Source organism: Dermacentor andersoni, chromosome 7, assembly GCF_023375885.2.
Source record: "Dermacentor andersoni chromosome 7, qqDerAnde1_hic_scaffold, whole genome shotgun sequence".
Taxonomy (NCBI): Eukaryota; Metazoa; Arthropoda; class Arachnida; order Ixodida; family Ixodidae; genus Dermacentor; species Dermacentor andersoni.
The window spans coordinates 9,481,653-9,508,077 of NC_092820.1; the positions used below are offsets into that span (position 1 = coordinate 9,481,653).

Below are 26,425 nucleotides of genomic sequence, written 5' to 3' on the forward strand. Positions count from 1 at the left end.
AGGAGTCGACCGGGCGATCCAGGTGCCTCGGTCGCCCCACTGCCCTGACTCCCTGCCCCGGTCAACCGTTGGCCAAATGGTGGACGCAGCGACGTCGAGTCCACGACACATTGGCGGGCCCAACAACTTGTCGTCGGAAGCAGTGACAACTAGACGCAGCTACGTCGACGGACTTGATGTAAATATTTTGAACTTCATAACATGTTGTGTGTAAGGACTTTAGACAACATGCTCAATTAACACACTTTATGGATAGTTTGTCGTGTGTTAGGTTTTTTTGCTATTACCTTTGTAATGCGTGTTTTCTTGATATATGTATTTTTCTTATGCTCACGCCCCACAAAGGCTTTTTCTAACTCAACTGTTCCTTGTGTCGTGTTTACCGCTATGAGGCTTTGACAAAGTTCGCCCGTCGTGAAGTCCAGCTATAGTGTGTGCGACCTTGACTTTGTAACGCTATCAGTTTAACCCTTTGATAGTCGATGACGTAAATATACGGCACCGCGAACAAGTCCGAAAATGGTCGATGCCGTATATTTACGGCGCCGTCTGTAAGTTTAAAAAGTGCGCCAATTTCCAAACATTTTCTTTTCTGTCACGTGCTGCCACTATGTGGGGATACAGGGAATTTCTTTCGCGCGCCTATCTCTCTCAGTTTTCGTTGCATGGTTTGTTTTAGCGCTAGTTTGCTCCCGCGCATCTATATGCTACCGCTTACGCATTGGCACGGGCGCAGGCGGGCGGCCGTTTGGATTTTGTTTCGCGGGCGCTTTCGGCTTTTTGCGCTTGCGAAACTGATGGTTATCTCGTTCCTAATCGCTCATAGGGTGACCGCTTGTTTCTCGCTCGTTTAGTGCTCACAGGGGTGCGCATAGGAAGGATGCCGCCATGCATGCGTTTCGGTTTCTTTTCTTTTTTTTAAGACTGGCGAAAACTAATTGCCCTAGCTGGTTGGTGATAAGATGAAGATTGGCGGAAGTTTGTCACACATGTTGCTTTTTTTGATGGCCACACAACCAAAAAATTTTCTTGAGTGCGCACACCTATGCAGTTCGATTACGCTATGGACGTACATATTAATGTAAGAGCAGGAAAATTTGAGGCTTGAGAAATATTCTCGTGTGCGGATTATCAAAACCTTGAACTACGGCAAAAAATGCATAAAATTTTTAATTCTGGTAAGTTTATTTCCTTTTTTAATTGTTGTTATTCATGAATGAAGGGTATATATATACCAATGCAAAAGATTTTTTTCTCATTTTACAGTCGCCCTAGAAAAATTACAGTAAATTTTTTTCGAAATAAATCCCTAAGAAGAATCGGAATCTGCAATAAAAAACATCGACCCTGGGCGGTCGCATATGGCGAAAAAAATCAACCCTTCAAAGGGTTAAACCATGTTTCTCAAATTCATCAGTTTGAAATGTCCACGTGCATGCTTTCGCCATTCCTACCACGGGCACCAACTTTTGCTACATTGCTACACATGTGCTCACGCTAGTTGCTGGCCGATCGCCTGCGAACCCCGCTTTACGCGCACAGCTGTCAGTCCAGCCTGTGTGCATGGTCTCACGCCAGATGTCCATGTATTTGTTTATGGGTACAAACGTATATCAAGGCCAAGCTTCCCGTAATGGCATGTTGCCCGACACCCATGCCAGCTAGGCCTAACCAATGTCGTCTCGTCTGGAGTCGGTGGCCAAAATTAGAGTCTGGGCACAGTCAACCAAGTGCCTCGCAGTGATTGTAACGACATCACCAATCCTGATGGTATGCTTCAGTTCCCTGACGCACATGGCTGCTAGGTGTCTGCATGCTTTGCATGTGCATAGCCTTTAAAAATTCTGTGTTGGTCCTTCCTATATGTTGCCTTGAAGAAGACAAGTCCATTTGTCGAAACGTTGGCTCTTGCTTTCACCTTGTTCTCATTTTGCTTATCGTCTTTATATATCAAGGGGGGCATGGGTCTTAGAGACTGACAAACTTTTTTGAAAATGTTATTTTTGGGTTCGACAGTGTCTGATGCATTATCTCAGAATATTTCACGCATGCTGGACCAATATTTTGGTCGTAATGGCATTTTATATCACGTTGGCGAGCTTTGTTTTTGCTGACGAACACACAAAAAATGGCCTTTTTCTGGGACGTGCAGTTGCCGTTCTTAGCTTCCGATTGCAGCCATCTTGGTCTTGTTTGAGAGAGCCACTTCTCGTTTAGTTTTTGCACCACTGCTACTCTGTGTGCTACAACACAGAGTATAGCTACAACTATGAACAACAACAGCTACAAGAAGCTACAACAACTTCTTCATAGCTACAGCAGTTATGAAAAAAAAGCCAGCGAAAAAGTAGTCCCCATGAGTAATTCCATTCGTCAACTGAGACACGTGACCGTAATAACGCCATGCCATTAGCGGATTTTCACTGTCGTCTGCTCGGGCGTGCGAAACTAGGCACGAAACAATGTCAAATTTGGTTTGCCACAGGCCATAAGTTCAGCGAACAGAAGAAGAAACGAGGGGTGTTAAACTTTCGAAAGTGTGCAGTAGCTTTGGAAGATGCCGGCACTACCTGTGCCAAGCACTGCTGGAGTCTCCCCGTGATTGCAGAATAGGCATAGCAGATGAAAGCGGTTCCGGCAGCAGCCAGTGTTCATGCGGCAAGAAAATATAAAGTGCTCTTGTAGTTTTTGTTCTCAAGGAATAGCATTACTGATTACATGTAGTAAAAGAGGGGGCTGGCTGACACCTCCCCCATTTCAGATGACTCCTAGTACATGCCAGAAACGAAGTGAAGGCTCACTGCTGTCATCAAAAAAACACTTGGCGGGCAGTTCTGAAGGCTCTTGCCTCGTCCAGGTCGTCATCAGTGAGGGCACGCAGCTGCGTGGCATGTTTCTCGATGCGGGACTGGTACTTGATGGGGTTAGCCAGGGCGTCCGCCAGCTCCGACAGGCCATCAGGCACGTAGTCCTTGACGGTGACGTGCACAAACAGCGTCTGCAGCAGCAACGGCTGCCCCGACTCGTTGCGCAGGGAGATGTGTCGGTAGCCCGGACGTAGCCCCACCACGGGCAGGATGCGGTGCCCCAGCAGCTTCCCGCTGTCGTCGCACACCTGCAAACAAGCATCCGACAGTGGTTCCACATCCTTGGCTCTCATTTCGTGTCTACTTACTCTTAATGCCATTCAGTAATAGAGAAGGTGACGAGGATAACTGTAGGCTAAAGAAAGCACCATTGATTACGGAAATTTAAATGATAGGTGCAGACAAAGCTGGCCAGTAATGAAGATGCCTGAATCTTGTATTGAAGATACATGTACGTTATGTTAAGCTACTCTTTGGATATCTTTTAACATGATACAGTCACCAAGACGTATCCGTATCCCTATGCTCAGTACATAGATCAAAGTATTGTCTACCTTAACCCTTTCAAGGTTTTAGCCGTACATGTACGGCGGCGGTTTTCTGTCCCGCAAGGTCTTCGCCATACGGGTATGGTTCCGACCCTCTATTTAAAATTTCGCGCCATAATGACGATGCGTGCTCACCGGGAGGTGCTGCCACCTCTTAGCACTTACAAGATGCGTTTTAAATTGGTGCTACCTTCTTGGGGAGATAAACAGAGCTGATTGCTAGCTTTGGCGCGTCGCTCAGACTGCGGCAACGCCCCTTTGGCGGTTTCGGTTTCGCCGCGTGATCGCAACGGAGGCGCGCGAAACGTCATTTTTTTCTTTGTCGGCACTCTCTCGCAGGGCGGTGGAAGTTGATTTCTATCTTGATTGGCGCTGCTCTTAGCTTGCTTATCACCACTTGCTTATCAGCGCCGTTCGCGAGGTATTCTCACTCTCCGCGGCAGCGCGCTTACGTGAGAGGGTGCCTCAGACCTCTGCCCAAGGCAGCCGCACGCAGAGATGTCATGTGTGCGCCAACACGTGACCAGAGACACGCTCCAAGAGAACAGACACTCATTTTCGGTGTGCAGACTGCGATGTTAAGTGGAACAAATGGCTGACCCAGTCATTTATCCTCCCTTTCACATAAATCAAGCAGCGGCGCCACGTAATGTAGCGCCACGTAATATCCTGTTTTCAAAAAAGTTTGTGGCTTGACTCTTGCCGTTCATTCCAGTAGGAAAGTCCCTATTTATCGCTGATATTTGTCTGTGTTTGGTGTGTTTAGGAATGGGAGTTGAAATAAAATTCTCGTCTCTCAAGTAAGCATCAATTGCCATCACTTGCTAGTATTCAGTGACCCTGGGCATCTTGTTGAATTCTGCGATATGTTTATCTTGCACCTTAAGAAGTTTGCAGGAACAACATGGCCACAATTAGTACATGACCGGGGTAGTTGGAGAAGTATGGGAGAGGCCATTGCCCTGCAGTGGGCGTAACCAGGCTGATGATGATGATGATAATGATCTAGAAACGAAAATAGTTTGTTACATTGCAAATTTCATTAAATCGAGGTTCATTATGTCGAGGCTTTACTGTACTGAAATACGTCAGGTAAAGAAATCACACCTAGCCCAGTTTTGCAAGCAATCAGGCAGCCAAGTTGTAAACGCGAGGTCAATGCAGGCACTCACCGAAATGCGCAGCACAGCCAAGTCTGGGAGAACTACTTTCTTGAAGACAAAAGGTTCTTCATCGTAGACAGGGTTGATGCCATTCGCTGGCACTGTGCGTGTACGGAAGCGCCGCCGTACTGTGTCAGCTGGAAGGCCGAACATGTCCACTTCCACGTACGTGCCCACATGCTTGTCAGTCAGAAACTGTCCAGAGATGATCTGCGCAAGCAGTTCCCAACATGTAACCAGGAAAAATAAGGGGGGACCCACCACAGGACTTGTATAAGTCCATTAAGAGGTGATCATGATTATGAGGCAAGGATGCAGCTGGGGAAACCAAAGTATGCACACTAATATAAGGTGACATGGCGTAGCCAATGGATTATTCTGAATTGGTGCGGATTGCCCTAAACATTTAATTGCTACCAGCGCCAAAATGCAAAATGGTGACCATAAATCAGGGGTGGGAGGGAGCTTCAGCACACGGAGACAGACACAAGGTTCGGTTCCAAAGAAGATAATGAAACTTGATTATTGAGAACTTTCCCTTGAGGAGTGGCTTCACAGCAATGTGCGCTGAAATGCCATAAAGCCTCACTATAAAGCAAAACTTGCACTGCCGTGAAGCCACACCTCAAGGCAAAATTTGCATAGAACTTGCGCTCTACCTTTATGGATATATTTTTCGTATTGTTAGTGCAGGTTATACATCCAAAAATACAGCACACACTCACTTGCCAAATTAGGTAGCACAGCTTGCACTGCATTTAAAATCTGGATCACTGGATATGTGGCACTGCTGCCACCATATTAAAACAGTCAGCTTTCGCATATCAGGTGATAGGCCTCACCTTATAGTATTCGAATAAATATGGTAGCTAAGTGGTTATTTGAATAAAACGGATTAAGAGAGGCCTCTTTAAGTATAGAGCCTTTAAGTATAGAGCCCAATCGCACTGCTTGCAGTGTGCGAGGGAAAGCATGTGATGGTGCACCAAGAAGAATGGTTGCTTGATGGTTGCTGTCCTCCCATGCACGCTGTATGTTGGAGACGACCTCATCAAATGTGCGTGGTAGTAGGTCAAGTGCTTGCTAGGAGAGAGAAACGGGCAGGTGAGCATGTGGCAACGTGATGAAGCGTGAGTTGGAAGCTCCATCCTGCTTCTTCTAAGTAGGATGGGAAAGGAAGGCACGTGCCATTCGGCTTCAGCTCGGCTTCCCTCGTGTCGTTCTTTATCCTTTTCTCAAACCTTCGCCTTTGGCTCGGGTTCGTTCACAAAGGGGTCCAAGGGAGTGAGAAATATTGTTCGAAATAACAGCTGCACGGTTTTTGGAGGTCGAATTTGCAGCCATTTTTCTCTATTCAAGTACGTGGGATTATGCCAGAACCAACAAAGCAGTTCAAATTATCCGCTAATTTGAAGTAAGAGATTTCACTGAATTACACATCAACTGTACGCATTCAAGCATAAAATTGTAGCAAAATTATGATACATTCAAGTCTGCAGGCATAGCATTGGCCGAAAAGATGAGAACTCAGTGCTTGCGACTGAACTGCCTATCTGTTAGCAAAGCTCCAATTGTGCTTTTAATAGGCAACACTTCATAATGAATGATATAATGACAAAACATTGCCAACATTATGAATATGCTAGTATGCGCACATTGTTTTTTTTTTAATGGTGAAAATGGATGCTGATTATTCAAAAACTTCCTGAAGTTTGATTTGTTTCTGGAACTATTTGATTCATAATTGGTTGGGTCGCTAAAATTACTATTTCGTTGTTAACTGAACAGGGTTATACAGTAGAATCTCGTTACAACAAACTTCACAGGACTGCCAAACTTTAGTTAATTTGAATTATTGTAGTACTGAAAAACCAATATTTTCATGCCAGTAATGTAACACAACAACGAAAATTGAATACCTTGCGCATGCTCCTTCATAAATAATAAACGAGAATGCTGGGCACAGTTTAACTACAATTTATTGCTTGAAGAAGTCTGTAATCTTCTTCTGGTGAGTAGACAGCAAGCACTGCAGGACCAACGCCTCCACATCCTCGACCTTCCTCTGAATGTCATCGGAGACATCTTCACAGCGCCCGAGGAATGACCGCGCCTTTTCTGGAAAAACTGAAACATCTGAGCTGGAATCCTCTTTGTGTGTTGATCTGGTGTCGGCATCGTCTTTGTCACTACTACAATCTTCTTGTTCACGCACTTTATTCATGATGTCTTCATTGGTGAGCTACACGGATGTAGCCGCCGCGCTGTCGCTGTCAATGTAATCATCGAAGGTCACTGCAGTGTCAATAGGGAGCTTCTCGGTAAGCTCATTCCAAGTTCTGAGTTGAGATGCTCTGTGTCCTCGCAGTCTTGTGGCATAGGTGAAGCCCTTAAAAGGCCTGCCTTTTGCCAGAAGTTGTTGATCGTGCTTGCCTTCACGTTCCGCCACGACCCTGTACGCATTTCTGCAGCTTGACGGATGTTTACCTGTGTGGGCAGCTTCAATCGAATACTGATCAGGAGGCGCTGCACAAAACGCTTTCGAAATTCGGCCTTCACACATCTGATGATGCCCTGGTCCAAAGGTTGGAGCAAAGAAGTACGATTCGGGGGCATAAATTCAAGTTGCACATTGCTCAATCGCACATTCACGATTTGCGCCGAGCAATTGTCAACAATCAGGGGAATTTTTCTGTCTTCCTTCTTCATTGTGTCATCGAGCTGCAGCAGCCACTGAGTGAACAATTCTCGCGTCAACCATGCTTTTTTGTTGGCTCGGTAGTCGCAAGGCAACGAGACAATGTTTTTCAAGCAGCACGGATTAGCAGACTTGCCAACAACTAGCGGCTTGAGTTTTTCCATGCCCGTGGAGTTGCGGCAGAACAGAACCAATACGCTGTACCCGTTGAAGCGGGTTCCCCAGCGCATGGCTGCTGCTGCTGCGGATGATGATGATAGGTGTAAGCCTCAGGGATTCGGTACCGAAACTTCAATGGAACTTGGTAATAACGAAGCACCTTGGTGATTATGGGATTAAATTACGTACATTATTCTGAAATATTCGGTAATCTGAAATTCGTAGTACTGAAAGTTTTTTACATAGAAGATATAGGCATTTTGGCGGGGATTTAAAAAAAAAATCGTAAATCTGAAAAGTTTGTTAATGTGGTGTTCATAGTAACGAGATTTTACCGTATTAGAATATGATTGAGGCTTGCCTCGAAAGCAAGTGAGCATAAACTGTTTGCTGCAATTTAGCTGTACCAGCAATGCATCTTGGTCTTCTGAAGGGCTTAAGAAGTTGCGTTGTTGGACCAACTAGCAGCAGAACACCTCCTCTTGTTCCCTCACTATCACAACAACCCCCCCTTTGAATATTTTCACTTTCCACATATTACCTACATAATCATGATTGTATTACAGCACTGTATTTATTCGAATACATGGTGAAACTATTTCTCCGAATTTAAGGCTTGAAGCTACCCCCCAACTTATACAACATACACTCGTATAAAGAACGAACCCGTCTAAGGGCTGCACCCCCAATTTGGCAGCCTAAAACTTGAAAAAAAGAATTATATCAGAAAAGCAATCGCGATCGGTGCACTGACACTGCGCGCGAGCATCGGCGAATTCATGCGCGATGCAAACTTTTGCTTGCCCTCTACTAGATGGCGAGAGCTGTGCGTTGACCTCCGATGCAATGGCACATTTGGGGATCAAGAGTGTGCAGTAGTGGCCAGCTGCGGAGGCACCATTTTGACCAAGAGGTTCGGTCACGTGTAGGGGCCATACCTAATCAAAATTGTGAAAAAATAAAGTGCGGCCCTGAGAAGAGTCTGTACGGTAAGCGAGGCTCATAGGTTCAGTCACTATTTCAACGTGGCAGCAGCAGTGCCATATTTCAGCCAATCCAAATTTTATATGCCAGCAGAAATTGCAGCAGCAACGGGTGGGACTGCCCAAAGTAGTTCTGGAGCAATTTGTGGAGCAAGTAAAACTGCATTTTGGAGCAGTTTGGAGCAGACAAAAATACATTTTGCCATAATTTGGAGGAGACTAAATGCCATTTTGGAGCAATTTGGGGCAGATAAAATGTCATTTTGAAGCATTTTGGACACGGCCAATCCGAATTTTGGGGGAATAATGGAATATGAAATATGACAGCACAACCAGTCGTGGTTTCGGCACTTCAAAACAACGACAAAACACAGAATAAACCAACACAAGCGCTGTACTGCATCTGTCTTAAGCAATGTTCTAGGCTGAATTTTTAAGCAGATTTCCCAGACACTGAAACTCTATAGTGCATGCAAATTTTGGTAATAGTGACTGTATATAATTAATTAGTGGTAGCAATCACAAATAACATGCATTCCGCAACAGAGAGTCTGAAATTTTGAAAAGTAGCCCAAGACATGTTTTATAAATACATTTTTTTAAATGTCTCAACAGTGTGAATGAAGTGCCTGGAAATGTGCTTCACCAATATACCGTATGGAGAAGCCAGAGTTTTGAACTACTGTGGTTTATACTGAAAGCCATTTCTACATAACAGAGCAGGGCAATTCCAAAGCACCTAAGGCTCAGCTTTCTGGTATATAATGTAAAACTATTCCGCTCTTATTTTATTGCAATAGCAATTAAAGGGCATTCCAGGTGCATTTGTGCTGTCGTCGCCGCTGTGATGTTCTGCATAAAGCCCAAGGATGATAACATCATCGTCGCATGCCGTATGTGTGAGTGAAAGCATGCAAGGATGAGCCAACGATGGCAGTTGAACCTCGTGTTTGCAGAGAAAGAAAGTGGGGAGGAAGCGCACCTATGCACCGGGAGGGAGGGAGGGGTATGCGAATGGTGTGGCAGTGCGGGTCTTTTCTTGAACACGAGGGTTGCGATGTGAGCTTGTTGGTAATGCATTCGTCTTTAAAGTGATCTGCGATGGGAACAGAGTGTGCCGATAGTGTCGTCTGGGCTGCGTTCTCGTCGCCTAGTTTATATAAAAGCGAGGGGCAGCGCGAAGGTCAATTCGCTCACTGCTGCTGCCACACTTTCTCGCTCGAGCATTTTGAATGCGAGTGTGCGGTCATCGAGCGAGACGTGTTCATGTTTGCTTGTGTGCACGTGACACCACAATGCTTATTAATTTAGTTAGTAAGTGAATGTTTACTAAATTGTACGGCTGATAAGATTACTATCCTTACCTTGTATACTTGTCTACTAATTCGCTGTCACAATCGATGCTTCACCTTTTGGGCTAGCTGCAACTTTTATTTCAAATCTGCCATTAGCCCTTCATGAGAGGTTAAAATGGCTCAGGCCTCGCCCATATGGGCATAAGAACAGATTGGAATAGTTTTACGTTATAGCGGCCCTGGTGACAGAGATGCGTGCCCACTGAATCCGCTGCAGTGCACGCCTCCATTATATCTAGTTGGCCTGCAGCGTCCTTAGGCTACGTTTCATTGTTCTGTGCCTCAGCTAGGGAGCACTGCACCACTCAAGCCACTGAACCGTATTGTCACGTAGTAGTGATGGTGAAGAAGGCAGCAAAACTGTGATTGATCAAACTAGCATTTTATTGGGCGAACTTGTGCCCTCAAAAGCAGGCTACATTTAAAGAACAACAATAGTGGCAAACACAGTCGGCGATTGGCGAAAATTTGATCAGCAGGTCAAGCGAGTCGGCTTTTACACATCAGTCATCAAAGGTTCCAGAGAAATCGCAGGGATGCAGCGCCTCCTCCAGAAAGTTCTACATCATTCGCGTCGCACGATGAAATCAGATTACACAAGGTTCGGTGACAACAGACAGCAGATAGAACCATAGATACCTTCGAGAAACTTACGATACGTGCAAGCGCATCCTGCGCTGTGTTATAACATTTGTTAGGCGGTGAAATGCGGTACATCAGCTGATGAAGATAAACAAGTACACGTGTCCATACCCCCTTTTAAAACATCATCCTGATGCTACAAACATAAGAGAGCAAAACACAAAAGGACACTTATTAACCAAAAGTAACAAAACAATGAAAAGAAACGAAGTGCAAAGTAACAGTCCAAAAAAAAAATATGAAAGTCCAAAGGTCAGCTATGCCAAGTCCCAAAGTTCATTAGCGCTGGTAGAATGGCTTAAGGCACACAACGTGGACATTTTAAGGCCGTGAGCATCACTGCTGTGATAGAGAAATACCGTCTGGTAAGACCTCATAGTCGAGTGTGCCAATGCGTAGGATTATCGTGTAAGGTCCGAAATAGTGGCGTAAAAGCTTCTTGTTAAGTCCTCATCGGCATGTTGGGGTCCGAACCCACACACGGTCACCAGGCTAGTACTCAATGTATAGTCGTCGAAAATTGAAGAGTTGGCTGTCGGTCCTCCGCTGGTTCTTGATGAGCAGGCGGGCGAACTGTCGGACTTCTTCAGTGCACTGGAGATATGTCGCGACATCAAGATTCTCTTCGCCGGTGACGTGAGGCAGCATGGCGTCGAGAGTCGTCGTCGGGTTCCAGCTGTAAACCAGCTTAAACGGCGTGATCTGTGTTGTTTCTTGCACTGCCGGGTTGTAAGCAAAGGTTAAGTACGGCAGGACCGCATCCCACGTCTTGTGCTCGACGTCGAAGTACATTGCTAGCATGTCAGCGAGGGTCTTAGTCAGTTTGAGGTTAAGGAGTTGGTCTTGTTGTTGTTGTGTGGCTCAGCTTAGGAGACTACAGAAAAGTGCAGGACGATTTCACATGCTGCTGCATTGGCCAATAACCGGAAATGAAGCATGTAGGTAGGTTCCATGAAGAGGGGACGTGGGAAACGCCCATGGGTGGAAAGAAATCGGATTAGTGGCTGCGCCGTAGAAGAGGCACCAGATCTGCACCCTCACTGGGAAAAAAGGGTAGAGAGTTCGAGCTGAAAAGGAGCGTTTGGGGAGACGGGCCTGAAGATAAAAGGTAGGGGGTGCTTGAGGCCACTGCCCCAGCTAATGCCCATGCGCTTGCCACATGTCTCGTCGACCAGCTAGGTCACGGCAATTGCACAGTTCAAACTCTGCCCAGCCGGTTCAATTGAGTATCAATGTTTGGCATACGTGTGTGCCTTCTGAGAATGCCTGTGAAAACGACAGTAGCTTTACCACCACTTAACCGGATACGACCGATGGATGCTTTTGTGCGCGATCGCCATTGCGTCCCATTTATGGTGTTTGGATTTCAAGCAAACCGCCCCACAGCTGCACGGGGGACAGAATTTCCTCAGTACTGGCAGGGCAGCCTACTGTCCGGCAGACATGCAGTCAATAAGCAGTGGTTTCATGGAAACATTCTCACAGCTTGCGTGGTGGCCGCTTGCAGAAGAAAAGGGGAGGACATCAAGGCAGATCAATACCATGAGCCTGGCTACGCCCACTGTAGGGCAAAGGCCTCTCCCATACTTCTCCAACTACCCCGGTCATGTGCTAATTGTGGCCATGTTGTCCCTGCAAACTTCTTAATCTCATCTGCCCACCTAATTTTCTGTCGCCCCCTGCTAGACTTCCCTTCCCTTGGAATACAGTCTGTAACCTTTAATGACCATCGGTTATCTTGCCTCCTCATTACATGTCCTGCCCCTGCCCATTTCTTTTTCTTGATTTCAACTAAGATGTCATAAACTCACGTTTGTTCCCTCACCCAATCTGCTCATTTCTTATCCCTTAATGTTACACCCATCATTCTTCTTTCCATAGCTCGTTGAGTCATCCTCAATTTAAGTAGAACCCTTTTCGTAAGCCTCCAGGTTTCTGCCCCATACGCGAGTACTGGAAAGACACAGCTGTTATACACTTTTCTCTTGAGGGATAATGGCAACCTGCTGTTCATGATCCGAGATGCCTGCCAAACGCACCCCAGCCCATCCAGATCCACGGTCACTATCTGCCTTAAGTAAATGTATTCCCTTACCACTTCCAGTGCCTCGCTACTTACTGTAAACTGCTGTTCTCTTCCGAGACTGTTAAACATTAGTTTAGTTTTTTGCAGATTAATTTTTAGACCCACCCTTCTACGTAAGATTATGTTGACATTCTTCCAAGCTTCCGGTACGCTCAAGGTCATGAGGCATTGCGTATACAGGGTGGCCAGTTTTTCTAGGACAATCTGCCCACCATCCTTCAACAAATCTGCGGTTACCAGATCCTCCCCAGCTGCCTTCCCCCTTTGCATATTTCCTAAGGCTTTGTTTACTTCTTCCGGTGTTACTTGTGGGATGTCAAATTGCTCTAGACTACTCTCTCTTTCATTATCGTCGTGGGTGCCACTGGTACTGCATACATCTCTATAGAGCTCCTCAGCCACTCGAACTATCTCATCCATATTAGTAATAATATTGCCGGCTTTTTCTCTTAGCGGATACTCAAGACAGATACTCGGAGCCTAAAGTAGGGGAGAGGGAGATGACACGTGTCTTTGAGCAATCCTATCCCCTGGCATGTTGTAAAGTGTGCCACTGTTTCCACCAATGCCGTGTGCGGCAACGAAGGTGGTTGTGCTATTGGTTGCAATGATATGAACTCACATGTGTGATTAGATGGTTTGCGACTCCTTTGTGCAGCTGAAGGTTTAAAAAGTCATGTTTTGGTTGTTTGGGAGAGAGCGAAGTTTGGGCTTGGATTCAGACAGATGCCTCGGTGTTTGAATAAAGCATCTCTTTACCGGGCAATGGCTTTTCCTTCGCACTGCCACCGTGCACTCGAACGATCAAGAGGCGCTGACTTCGGACCTTAAACACCTTCCCTCCTTAACTAGTATTAAAGCTAGCAGAGGATAAAGGGAAAGGAAATTAACTGTCTTGTTCAGGCGCTCTGTAAGACCATTCGTCTGCAGGTGGTAGGCAGTTGGTCTCCTGTGGCTTGTCTGGCTGTACTGCAGAATGGATTGGGTAAGCTCCTCTGTAAAGGCCATTCCTCTGTCTGTAATGAGGACTTATGGGGCGCCATGTCACAGCAGGATGTTCTCGACGAAGAATTTCACCACTTCGGCTGCACTGCCTTTTGGCAGAACTTTCGTTTCAATTATGCGGGTGAGGTAGTCCGTCGCTACGACGAACCACTTATTTCCGGTTGTTGACATCAGAAAGGGCCCCAACAAGTCCATCCCAATCTGCTGAAATGGTCGGCAAGGAGGCTCGATCAGCTGTAGTAATCCCACTGGCCTTGTCAGTGGCGTCTTGCATCGCTGACAGTCTCGGCATGTCTTGACGTAATGGGCGATGTCAGCAGTAAGGAGCAGCCAGTAATACTTTTCCTGTATCCTCGATAGCATCTGCGAGAATCCAAGGTGCCCAGCGGTTGGATCATCATGTAAGGCATGCAGTACTTCTCGATGCAGCACTGAGGGAACAACAAGAAGGTATGATTTTCCCTTTATTAATTTATTAACAAGAAGGTAGTTGGCGTGAACTGATGAGAAGTTCTCCTTTACTAGTAGGTTGTTTTGAAGCGAGAACAAAGACAATCCTCGCTTATATGCCCTAGGGACAACGTCAGTGTGCCTTTACAAATACCCGACGAGGCTTTTAGCTCCGGGTCTACTCATTGCTGTTCAGTGATGTTTTCCGTGCTTATTATTCTAAGGAAGGCATTGTCATCCTCGTCACCTTGCGGCAGTCGGTCAATGGGGGTGTGTGATAGGCAATCGGCATCAGAGTGTTTTCGTCTGGACTTGTAGGTTACAGTGATGTCATATTCTTTTACTCTGAGGCTCCACCGCGCCAGCAGTCCTCAAAGATCGTTTAAATTCGCTAGCCAACACAGCGTGTGATAGTCGCCGGCGACATAGAATGGCCTGCCATATAGGTAAGGGTGAAATGTTACAGTAGCCCAAACAATGGTGAGGCATTCCTTTTCGGTCGTGGAAAAATTGCCTTCCACTTTTGACAGCGACTGGATAGCGTAAGCTATCACCTGTTCAAGTCCCCCTTTCCTCTGGACTAGGATGGCATCGAGGCCTAGGCTACTTCCGTCATTGTGTATTTCGGTATCGGCATCCTCGTCGAAGTGCACAAGTACCAGCAGTGACTCCATGCATCGTTTGAGTTCTTCAAATGGGTCGGCCTGCGGCGTTTCCCACTTGAACTCGACATCACATTTAGTTACATGTGTCAGCGGCTCAGCGATGCACGAAAAGTCCCTGATAAAGTGCCTGTAGTAGGCACACATGCCAATGAATCTACGCACTGCCTTCTTGTCGATGGGCGGCGGGAACTTTGCGATGGCAGCTGTCTTCTGCGGGTCGGGGTTGACTCCAGATTTGCTGATGACGTGGCCACGGAACAGCAGCTCATCGTAAGTGAAACAGCACTTTTCTCGCTTGAGAATAAGCCCTGATGACTTGATGTCCTCTAGTACCGTCGCAAACCCCCTAAGGTGATCATCGAAATTTCCGGCGAAGACGATGACGTCATACAAGTAAACAAGACAGGTCTGCCACTTCAGACCTGCGAACACCGTGTCCATGATGCGCTGGAACATTGCAGGCGCCGAGCACAGTCCGAATAGCATGACCTTGAACTCATAGAGGCCGTCTGGCGTGATGAAGGCAGTGTTTTCGCGATCTTTCTCGTTGAGTTCTATTTGCCAAGAGCCAGACTTGAGATCTATCGACAAGAAGTTTTTAGCGTTGAACAGTCGATCCAATGCGTCGTCTATGTGTGGGAGGGGGTATACGTCCTTCTTAGTGACCTTGTTCAGTCAACGATAATGGAGGTAAAAATGTAGGCTCCTGTCCTCTTTTTCACCAAGACAACAGGAGATGCCCACAGGCTTTTCGACGGCTGGATGATGTCGTCGCGCAGCATTTCGTCGACTTGTTGTCTTATAGCTTCATGTTCTCACATCAAAACTCGGTAAGGGCTCTGGCGGAGTGGTCGAGTGCACTTTCAGTTATTATGCAATGCTTTGTGACTGGTGTTTGCCGAATCCTCGATGACGTCGAAAAGCAGTCTTTGTGTCATCGAAGAAGATTCCTGAGCTTTGCTGCTTAATCATGTGGAGACTTTGATTGATGTCGAAGTCTGGTTCGGGAACTACGGTCGTCGAGGTAGAGGTGGCAGGATCCAAGAGGACAAATGCATTATTGGTTTCCAGAATTTGCTCGATGTATGTGATCGTCGTGCCCTTGTTGATGTGCTTGAACTCCTGGCTGAAGTTTGTCAGCAACACTTTCGCTTTTCCTTCGTTCAGTCGAGCGATCCCTCTTGCGACACAAATTTCACAATCGAGCAGTAGATGTAGGTAGCCCTCGATGACGCCTTCTACGTCTGCAGGTGTTTTGGTAGTGATGGAAATAACAATGCTGGAGCGGGGCGGGATGCTGACTCAATCCTCGAGCCCACTCCAGGCGCGGTGACCACGACAGCCATCCGGCGGTATCGCTCGATCTTCCGACAGCATCATCGACTTCGAGTTCAGGTCGATGATTGCACCATGTTGGTTCAGGAAGTGCATGTCGAGAATAACGTTTCGTGAACACTGTTAGAGGGTAATGATGGTGGCAGGGGTAAGTCCGGTCAATAACGGTAATTCTTGCTGTGCAGATTCCCGTCGGCGTTATTAGGTGCCCTCCAGCTGTCCGGATTTGAGGGCCTTCCTATGCAGTCTTAACTTTCTTCAAGTGGTTGACAAGAGGTCCACTCATCATAGAGTGCTTGACCCCTGTGTCCACTATGGCGGTCACTGCATGGCCATCGAGAAACATCCCGAGGTCGGTGGTTCTTTGTTTTGCGCTGCAGTTACGTCTCGGCATCGGATCACGGCTGCGTTGCGTTGATGTGTGGCTGGTATATCGCTACATCAGGTCCTTGGTCGGAGCGTTCTGTGCTTCCAGAGGCTTCTTCGGGATGGCAGCGTGTCATTATGTCCTCGAGATAGTTTCTTTGGCGTCTTTGGCGGCGGCGGAGGATATTTGTCATTTCGACGAACAGCAACCGCACCTCCATCGGTTGCTGCTTTTAGTTTTCCGGATATGGGCTTGCAGACCGGCCTTGGGCTGGGCCAGTATATGGATAGCGCTGTGGCGACAGGTAGCAGCCTGGTGACAGTGAACGGGACGGTAGTCGAGGGCTCCACTGAGTAGCGACGAGGTAGTCGGCGATCCGGATCATGAGACTTAAATAATCAGAAGAATAAGAATGGGCTGGGGTGCATTTGGCAGGCATTCTCAGATCATGAACAGCAGGTTGCCATTATACCTCAAGAGAAAAGTGTATAACAGCTGTGTATTACCAGTACTCACCTACGGGGCAGAAATCTGGAGGCTTACGAAAAGGGTTCTACTTAAATTGAGGATGACGCAACGAGCTATGGAAAGAAGAATGATGGGTGTAACGTTAAGGGATAAGAAAAGAGCAGACTGGGAGAGGGAACAAACGCGAGTTAATGACATCTTAGTTGAAATCAAGAAAAATAAATGGGCATGAGCAGGACATGAAGAAGAAGAAGAAGCCGAGGTGCGCACGTCCCTCACATCGGCTCCGTCGTTTTTGAATGTTTGTGTGGCCTTCTTTGCCATCATCACGGATTCAAGCACATCACTGGATTTGTGAAGTCACCGGGAATTTGCGGACACCTTTCTTTAGGGTGGGACTTTCATTTTTGGACTGTGACTGGCCTTTCTTGGTGCAAGACCCAAGTAGGCCTACTGGCCCCGCCGGGCCACGATGGCGGAAACGCGCATGGAAGATGAAGACGCTACCGGATTAGAAGAGAATGAGGAAGATCTAGGTTGACAAATTGTGACAAGCCGAAAATTTCGCTCCACCACAAGGATTGCTGGCGATGGGAAAACATCGCCGCAGAGCCAGCAAGAGCAAAGCAACAGCAGCAAGAACAAGGGACCTATAACCACTATGTTCGAAAACCGGATTGTCAAGGCATCAAGGATGCCCAAATTGCCCGAGGAGCACAGCAAAATCATCATCCGCCCACGAGGAGGTCTCAACTTGAGCAAAGTGAGCACCACAGCGATAGGCGTGGCGATTATTGAAGCATCGGGCCTGACTCCACAACAAGCCCGAGAGGATGTCGTTTGCCCTAACTTCACGCAAAACATCGTGGTGGTTAGTACACCAGATCCCAGTCATGCTGCCAGGTATGTGCGAATCAGGTCAATCATTATAGTGGAAACCGAATACGAAGTGAACGCCTACAAGACAGCTCCGCATACCACGTGTAAAGGAGTGATTCGGAGAGTTGACCTCAGAGACAATCAGGCCACGATAACGAAGAACATTGTGCATGACTTTAACCCACTGGCATTGGCAGCCAAACGTATTAAATCCACGGGCTCGGTCATTGTTCCGTTTGATGGGCTCAAGGTACCCTATTATGTCAGATACGGGTCGACCCTTGTAAGGTGCTACCTGTATAGGAAGCAGTTTGATGTCTGCTATGCTTGCGGAAAGATTGGACATAGATCAGATGTATGTCCAACACTGGACGTGGTACAGTGCAGAGGATGTGAAACTCAAAATCCGGAGGACAATCACATGTGTGTGCCTAACTGCAAATTCTGTGGAGGGGACCACCCAACTGGGGACAAGACTTGCCGACAGCGGTACCAAATTCCATACGTGGTACGAATTCGACGACGAGAACGCAATAGATCTGCATCGGGGGTGACATCAGCACAGCTGCAATGGGATGCCCAAATGAACACCAGGGGGCGCACGTGCTCAAGGAGCCCCACACGGTCAAGACGCCGCTCGCCGTCTAAGGGCAGAAGCCGCTCCAGATCATGTGAAGTGCAGGTGCGCTTTGAAGGAGGAGGGTTGCCTTGTCGTCTTGTCGCCAGGCGACAAGACGACATCTGGAACAACCTGGGCCGACAAAGTTAAAGGTACTGTGAGGGCTGCAGAGAGCGGTGCGGGGCGGCTGGTCGGAGATAATGATGCCAGGGTAGAACAGCTAATTAAAGAAGTAACGTATCTGAGAAAGGCAAATGAAGAACTTACTAAGCAGGTTGTAGAACTTCGCAAGAACTCGCAGACTAGCTCCACAAAAGTAGCAATAGCCAAACTGGTGAATAATGACAACAGCCAGGATGAAGAAAACACACCAGCTCCAAAGAAGCGGGCAATAAGCCCAGTAGAAATGACAGTGTGCTCTGCTTTGGAAGAGATCAAGGATGCGATTAAACAACTTAGAGATGCCATAGATAAAACAACCTTCAAAGTTGATAAGTTATGGAAATCGAGACTGACGGCTGAAAAGACGCTTACCAAAGTAGAAGCACAAGGCGAGGACGACGAATACCTACCCTCAGAAGCAGAAAGCGTCAGATCGCTCCCTGGCGCGTCGGGGGGTTCTACGAAGCGTACTTTAGCAGGTAGCAGTAAGGCGGGTTCTATAAGCAATGGCTAGCAGGGGGAGCTTTATTGTGTGGCATTGGAATTGCCAAGGATTTTATCACAAAAAAGCACACACCGAAAAGACAAACCGAAAATAATTATGCTGCAGGAAACCTTGGCGGATGAGATCAGCCTATCCGGATACAAAGCGACATGCAGGGGCAAAGAGCCGGGTAGGGGGCTAGCCACGCTCATAGATAAGAAAATACCTTACATAGAACATGATTTGCGCCTTGGACTAAACAAATTAGAATACTTACTTGTGGAAATAATTTTGAAAAGGAATAGAAGCAAACCGCAAAGCCTCTTTTGTCTTAATGTTTATAGCAGCCCTAGCGACATGAAACAGAGTTTCAGGGCACTTCTTAATAAGACTATGGCTGTGTTACTAAGCATGCTCCACTCATTATTGGAGGGGATTTCAACGCCCCACATCAAACCTGGGGATATTGCTGGAATACTAAGAAAGGGGATGGACTCTGGCACCTAGCTACAGATCTTAATCTCTCCCTCATCACAGACCCAGATTATCCCACTAGGTGTGGTACATCTACATGCAGAGACTCCACCCCAGACCATACTTTTGTATCAAATTTAGCGAACGCTGGCTGGAATAACTCCAATATTGACCTGGGTTGTGATCATTACATATTACAAATACTATTGGAAACACCAAGTAATGAGATAAAGCACTTTAACTACACTGACTGGGATCTTTTTCGGAAAGCAAGGGAAAGCAGAGCTGAGACAGAGGCAGGACAAAAGAAAACACTCCAAACTTGGACCACTCAGCTCAGGGAAGATGTAAAGGCGGCAACGAAGGATATTACCACAGAGGAGGATATTGAAATCATGGACAGTAGGCTGGCGCACTTGATTGAAGCCAAACAATCTATGTTAAATAGATGGAAAACGCAACGGCTGAACAGGAGACTCAGGAAGCGCATAGCATTGTTGAATAGGGAGATTGAAGAACACTCCAGAAATTTACAGAAACAACGAGATGAGCTTTGTAATTTCATAGATGGTCGAATCAGACGTGGTGGAAATTGGAACTTACTTAGACATTTGCTTCATGAGGACGACACGAAATTTAATAGGAGAACAGCAGTAGCACGACTCATCCATCGTGAGAGTCAGGACACAACGGAGGAGGCCATTCTGGATCGGCTCACAGCTAGGTATTTACCACTTAAGGATAGCAATGAGAGTACATACCTGCCTGAATATACAGGGGAAGACTGTGAGCCTATGGATCAAGACTTCACAGAAAAGGAAGTTCGTGCAGCCCTGTACGACCTCAACAGTAGATCTGCTGCCGGTCCAGATGGCATTTCCAATAGGACGATGATTTGGACGATGATTCTATAAAATATTTAACAGAGTATTTCAACGAATTCTGGAATAACGGTGATTATCCGAAGGAATGGAGAATTGCTAACACAATTCTTATTCCCAAACCAGGCAAGCAACTCATCTAGATAACCTAAGACCCATATCGTTAACATCATGCCTGGGCAAAACCATGGAGCACGTCATACTCAATAGACTGACTAAGTATGTAGAAAACAGAAATGTTCTTCCGCATAACCTGATCGGTTTCTGTCCTGGACTTTCGACTCAAGATGCAATGCTTTTAATCAAACATCACCTTATTCTTGCTAGCCCGCTACATACGAGAGCTCTTCTAGGCCTAGATGTAGAAAAGGCCTTTGATCGCATCAAGCACAGGGCCATATTGGATATCCTCTCAGAGATGGGATTGGGTAAGCGATTGCACAATATAGTCAAAGCCTTTCTCTGTGGCCGTTCTGCTTGTCTCAGGTTAGGCGAACTCCAATTGACAACCCGGGAACTTGGGAATCGTGGGACACTACAAGGGTCTGTCCTATCTCCCATGTTATTTAATTCGGCAATGTCAAAAGTGGCTCGAGGTCTCACGCAGATTGAGGGTATCCACTTTGCTATATATGCAGATGATGTAACAATCTGGAGTGCCGAAGGTAATATGGGACAAACAGAGACCAAACTACAGGAAAGCATTTATGTGGTGGAAACAACACTTGAGGGTATGGGACTGAACTGCTCTGCTAAAAAATCAGAACTATTGGTATTACGGAGCAATAAGCGTGGGCGCAAGCCGAATGGATATATCCCAGAGGAAGAACCCCGCATTGACATATACGCAAAGAATGGAGAACCAATCAGGCAGGTGGAGACTATTAGAGTGCTAGGACTTCTCCTGCAAGCGAATGGATCTAATTGCAGGATGATAGTACACATCTCTAACAAGTCAGAAGAAGTCACTAGGCTTCTGCATAGAATTACCAACAGGCATAAGGGGCTAGGAGACGACAGTGCCATAAGATTGGTACATGCATTCGCCTTTTACCCCTTCTCGTAGGTGGCTGGCATGCTACAATGGCCACAGGCTGATAAGAACAAGCTAAACGCTTTAATCAGACGACTTATAAAGGCTGCACTAGGACTTCCCATCGGCACGGCCAATGATAGCTTATTGCGCCTAGGGCTGCATAACACACTAGAGGAGATAGCTGAGGCTCAACAGGTGGCCCACCAGGAGAGACTAATGGGGACACGACTTGGGAGGGCGCTACTTGAAGAAATCAGCGTAGAAATTAACAACCACACCAGCGAAGGAGAATTATTAACACAATTGCAAGCGGGACTACGAGAAACATTAAAGACGACCCCGTTCCCTAGGAACATGCACCCGACACATAACCTCGAGAGACGGAAGGCAAGGGCGAAGGCACTCCTTCAAGACATAGATCAACATAAGCAGCAGGCGGTGTTCGTTGACGCTGCCTGGGTTAAAAATAAGGATGCGTATACCTCCGTTGTTGTAGACACTCAAGGTAACATACGGGATGCCATCACCGTCTATACCAAGGACCCAACAGTAGCAGAACAAGTAGCAATCGCCTTAGCCATCCGGGCTAATCGGTGGACACATATTTACAGCGACTCTAGAACAGCCATACACAACTTTACCAACAGATATGTGACACGGATAGCAACAAAATTATTAGAGAAGGTCAACAGTGAGAGGATTGAAATCCGCTGGTTTCCTGCACATCTGGGGGTGGTGGACGGAGCTCGGAGAAACCTCAATGAGGTGGCAAATGATGCAGCACGAGGGCTTTCTAGCCGTGCTCTTCAAGACCGAGCAACTTACACCTCACCCGGGGAACACTGGGATCGATTGTTAACATATGACGAAATCACGAAGCATTATTATTTAAGCAGAAGGGAATACCCATTGCCACACGGTAAGCTTTGCAGAGCCCAAGCGGTCCCATTACGTTTGCTACAGACAAGAACATACCCAAGTCCAGATTTTATTAACAGGATCTATCCGGAGAGGGAAACTCAAACCAACTGTAATAAGTGCAATGGCATCATTACTCTTGACCACATGCTTTGGCAGTGCCCTGCGGTCTTCACAGACTGTGACAAGGAACAAGAATGGTGGTGGCAAATGCTACACAGTGAATCACTCTCTGACCAATTACGGGCAGTCCAGAAGGCCCGCGATGTGGCTGAAGGGCTTGGCCTGACAGCCCCAACGTGGGAGCGGCCCGTGTCAACGTAGGGTTGACCTTCAGGACCCAATAAAGTTCTCCATACCATACCATGGGCAGGACATGTAATGCGGAGGGAAGATAACCGATAGTCATTAAGGGTTATGAACTGGATTCTAAGGGAAGGGAAGCGTAGCAGAGGACGGCAGAAAGTTAGGTGGGCGGATGAGATTAAGAAGTTTGCAGGGACAACATGGCCACAATTAGTGCATGACCGGGGTAGTTGGAGAAGTATGGGAGAGGCCTTTGCACTGCAGTGGGTGTAACCAGGCTGATGATGATGAGTCGGCGATGTCACGAGGGCGTTCACCTTCCCGAGGGGGCGGTGCATTCATGGCCAACCCTCGCAGTCTCAAGTCGCAGTATGGGCATCGGTGGCACACATGGCTGGCTTTCCCGCAATGGTAGCAGAGCGGGCAGTGGTTGGGTGCGCACCAAATGTCCGTCTTCCTCGCGTAGCTGTGCTGGGTGACAGGTGGGCGTGCTAGTGGCGGCGGCGGTGGACGACGGAATTGCAGCGTTAAAGGGCACTGGCACGGTCGCGGAGGGGGACCTTGACAGCGGGAGATGGCAGCGTGGGTCATCGCTTCCGGCTGGGGTTGCGGTGATTGTGGTTGCACCTCAGGAACTTCAAGCGATCACTGAACCTCTTCGTTGACAATTTTGGCAATTGAGGCCACTTGAGGCTGCGACCTTGGGTACAACTTCACGGTAACCCGAGTCAGGACCTGGTTCATTCTAGGTGGGAGGATTCCTTATTCCAAGAACCCTCTGTCTTGTGCTGCCTCCTTGGCCTGGGCAACGAGACTGCTTTGGTTGTCGAGGTCATCAGAGGAAAGCTTGGCCTCCCACATTTCAGTTGTGGTATGGATCTGCGGTGATTTCGGGCACTCTTCTTGTGCTTCTATGGGGTGGCCTTCTTTGAAGACATCTTGTGGAGCTTGTGAGGTGGGGTCTGTGGATGTGTCACACAGTGGGCAATCCTGGACCATGTGTTGCAGGATGTCGGTGATGTCGCAATGGGTGCATGTGTACGAGTACTGCATAGGATATAGCCTGTGCATGATTATTCCGTGTACGTAAGTGTTTGGCTGTGATTGGCGAAGGATGACTTCTTCCTCTTTGCTCAGGTTCTTGTGTGGTGAAAGGTACGCTCTTCGGCTGAGTCGGTGGTGTTGCAGAAGCTATAACAACTTGCACCAAAAATTAAAAAAAATTCATAGTAAAGGCGGGCTGTAGGTTATATATGTATTGGAATTTCGCCTCAACAGTGACTTTCCGGCAGTGTAGAACGCACTGCTGCAAGCCACACTTAAGGTGAAATATGCATTGCCATGAAGTCACACCTCAACGCGAACATTGCATGCTATAATCTGCACTGATTACTATTTCGAGGGCTTCTGAATATCCTTTGGTTTGGGCAATTCCCCACCTAATGTGAATAATTCCAAGGGGGTAAAAACAGCACAAAGGACCGGATGAAAGCAGAATTGATGTACACAGCACTGACTGACAAGCACTCTTTATTGCATTTCCAGTTGCAATATATAGGAATCCCTATGTGTAGAAAGGTATGAAAATTTATATATGACATGCCTTTGTTGTGTGCAATTCATCAAATATTTGATAAGTAGCGCATTTCACTGCAATGTAAGGATGCAGAGATCACGCTTACACATGAATCACCATGTTTGTGTACCAGGAAAGCTTCATGTATTTCACGAGCATGTTGCTCTGGGTAGTGTTCCAGAAGCATACATTTTTCAAGATATGGTGTGCAGACACAGTTTCTGCAGTGATCTGCCAGGTGACTTGTGACTGAGCCCCTAGGCGAGCATGCATGTTTGCGTAAATGATCCTTGACCAGTTTGCCTTATGTAGCAGCGCCTGCATGAAAATGGTATATTATATATGACTTTACATGTGCAGTTGCACATTTCTTATCCCATTCAAGCTTTTGTTAAATTTCTTTGTTCACTCTGCAACAGAGAACGGAACATTTATTGCTTGCAGTGAATACATTTGTTCCTATTTACCCTGCAATCTTTTTTAGCATATGCATGTATGGAATCGCAGCAAAACTAGGATATATATGGTTTGGATCATTCTTGTCCTCACTATCTTTTTTCTGTCTCATAGTGGCTGATAGCCGTTCTGCTATGGAGGTTAACATCGGTGTCAGATAGCCAGCATACTGTAGCTGCTGCCTTTGACACAGAAAGCTACTTGTCATTTGATGATACATGACCGGTTTAGAGCTGCCTTCAGACAGGATTGAGCGATGCTTCATTTCACAAGTTTTGAATGGGAGGACGAATAAGGTAAAAGGCTTTTCCATAAGCGGGGTTCTTAACGCCAGCACACGCGGTCTAACCTCAAGTTAAACTCCATGTCCAAGAAAATCAGATAATAATCCTTCTGCTACTCTATCAACTTATATTACTGTGAATGCTTAAGTTCTTTTTTCCAGGTCCCCTAACTGCACCCTCACCTTATAGTTGTGACTGCATTATAATCAAACAAATACAGCACTCGTACACACTTACGTAAGCTTAAATGAGAACCTAACAGATTGCTCTTTGAGGCATTCAACATCAGAAGAGAGGGTGATCAACTGCACTAGCCGCACCGTTTCCTCACCACTAAGAAAGAGCTCTCAGGCAGAGAGTGAGTGGGAGACGCACATGCGGTAAAAAATTATGTGTCTCAGGGTGCTTGCTTTTGTAGCCTTGCATTAGGTAAATTTTGGTTGTAGCTCAGTATTTGTGGTGTCTGCTTCTCCTCTTTATGTCCCATTTCTATCCCGCCAGTGACACGAATCAAGAATCTACACACCAATCAGTCAATTTAACAGCATTTCTTACTTAGTGGGGTATTCTCATATTTTTTAACCAAGTCAAGGAGGTAGGTGCACAATGCTCTCTGTTTTTTCTGTATGCAGTAATTTAATTAAAAGGATTAAAGAATGATCAGAGCCTGAAGATTTTTTTTTCAACAGCTAAGGCACTATCACACCCTCCTACTATTTTGTTCAGAAATTTGCTCAGTTTAGATACTTACTCCAAAAAATTCGTTTACAAATTTGAAGAAGGGTTAGTGCAGTTCGTTAGATGCCTGTACCTTGCTTAAGTAGAGCAATAAGAAAAGCTATTCATAAGAATAAATCGCGTTCTAAGAAACTCCCCTTTGGTTCAATTTAACAGCATACAGAAGGCAAAGTTCATTTGGGAACAGCACTACAGAAACAAACAGTAAAGGCACATAAAAAGTGACACATTCTGTTTTCCTATTTTTCGTGTATACTTTATATGGAACCTCACAGCGATGGCAGAAATGCGCCTGGAGTGTCCATATAAGTTGCCACCGCAATAAATAAAGCACTTTGCCCACTTCCACAATGATACACCACAGCCATTGGTGGGACAGCTAAGTTTTCTTGCAGGCTCCATGTGAAAACTTAAATTTATAATCAAACCTCATTCAAAGGTGCTCTTCCAGAATATATTAGCCAACAGCAAGACCAGACAGTCGGATCTTTTACCAGCGTACATGGTTAGTCGGCTAGATGGACAAGCAGGAGAAACACAGAACGCTTAATTCTGGTAGGCGGTGAACATGCAGACGCACGTCGATGCTGAGCATCAGGCATTGTTATAAACTAGAAAAATTTTGATGCATCATTCACGTTTTATTTTAGCAAACCCTTACACTGAGCTCAGAAATGTGCTTGCAATAATAAACATTAATTATCGATCAGCAATATTCTAACAAGATTTGCTATAAAGGATTGTTTACTCCCCAACGGGCTCACACTAATTACGATTAAATGACTTCTGCAAAACAGCAGTAAAGCAATGAAATAATTTAC

General features: G+C 46.5%; 1 protein-coding gene across 8 annotated transcripts in view; it reads right to left on the reverse strand.

The window, feature by feature from the left end:
- Plc21C (Phospholipase C at 21C) overlaps positions 1-26,425 on the reverse strand; it is a 546,034-nt gene that overhangs the window by 168,876 nt on the left and 350,733 nt on the right. For all 8 annotated transcript variants that reach the window (XM_055073221.2, XM_055073217.2, XM_055073222.2 and 5 more), the window contains exons 14-15: positions 4,588-4,788; positions 2,849-3,115 (exon numbers count right to left, since the gene is read on the reverse strand). In XM_055073221.2, the coding sequence (XP_054929196.1) occupies positions 2,849-3,115; positions 4,588-4,788 (468 nt within the window). The remainder of the gene's footprint in view (positions 1-2,848; positions 3,116-4,587; positions 4,789-26,425) is intronic.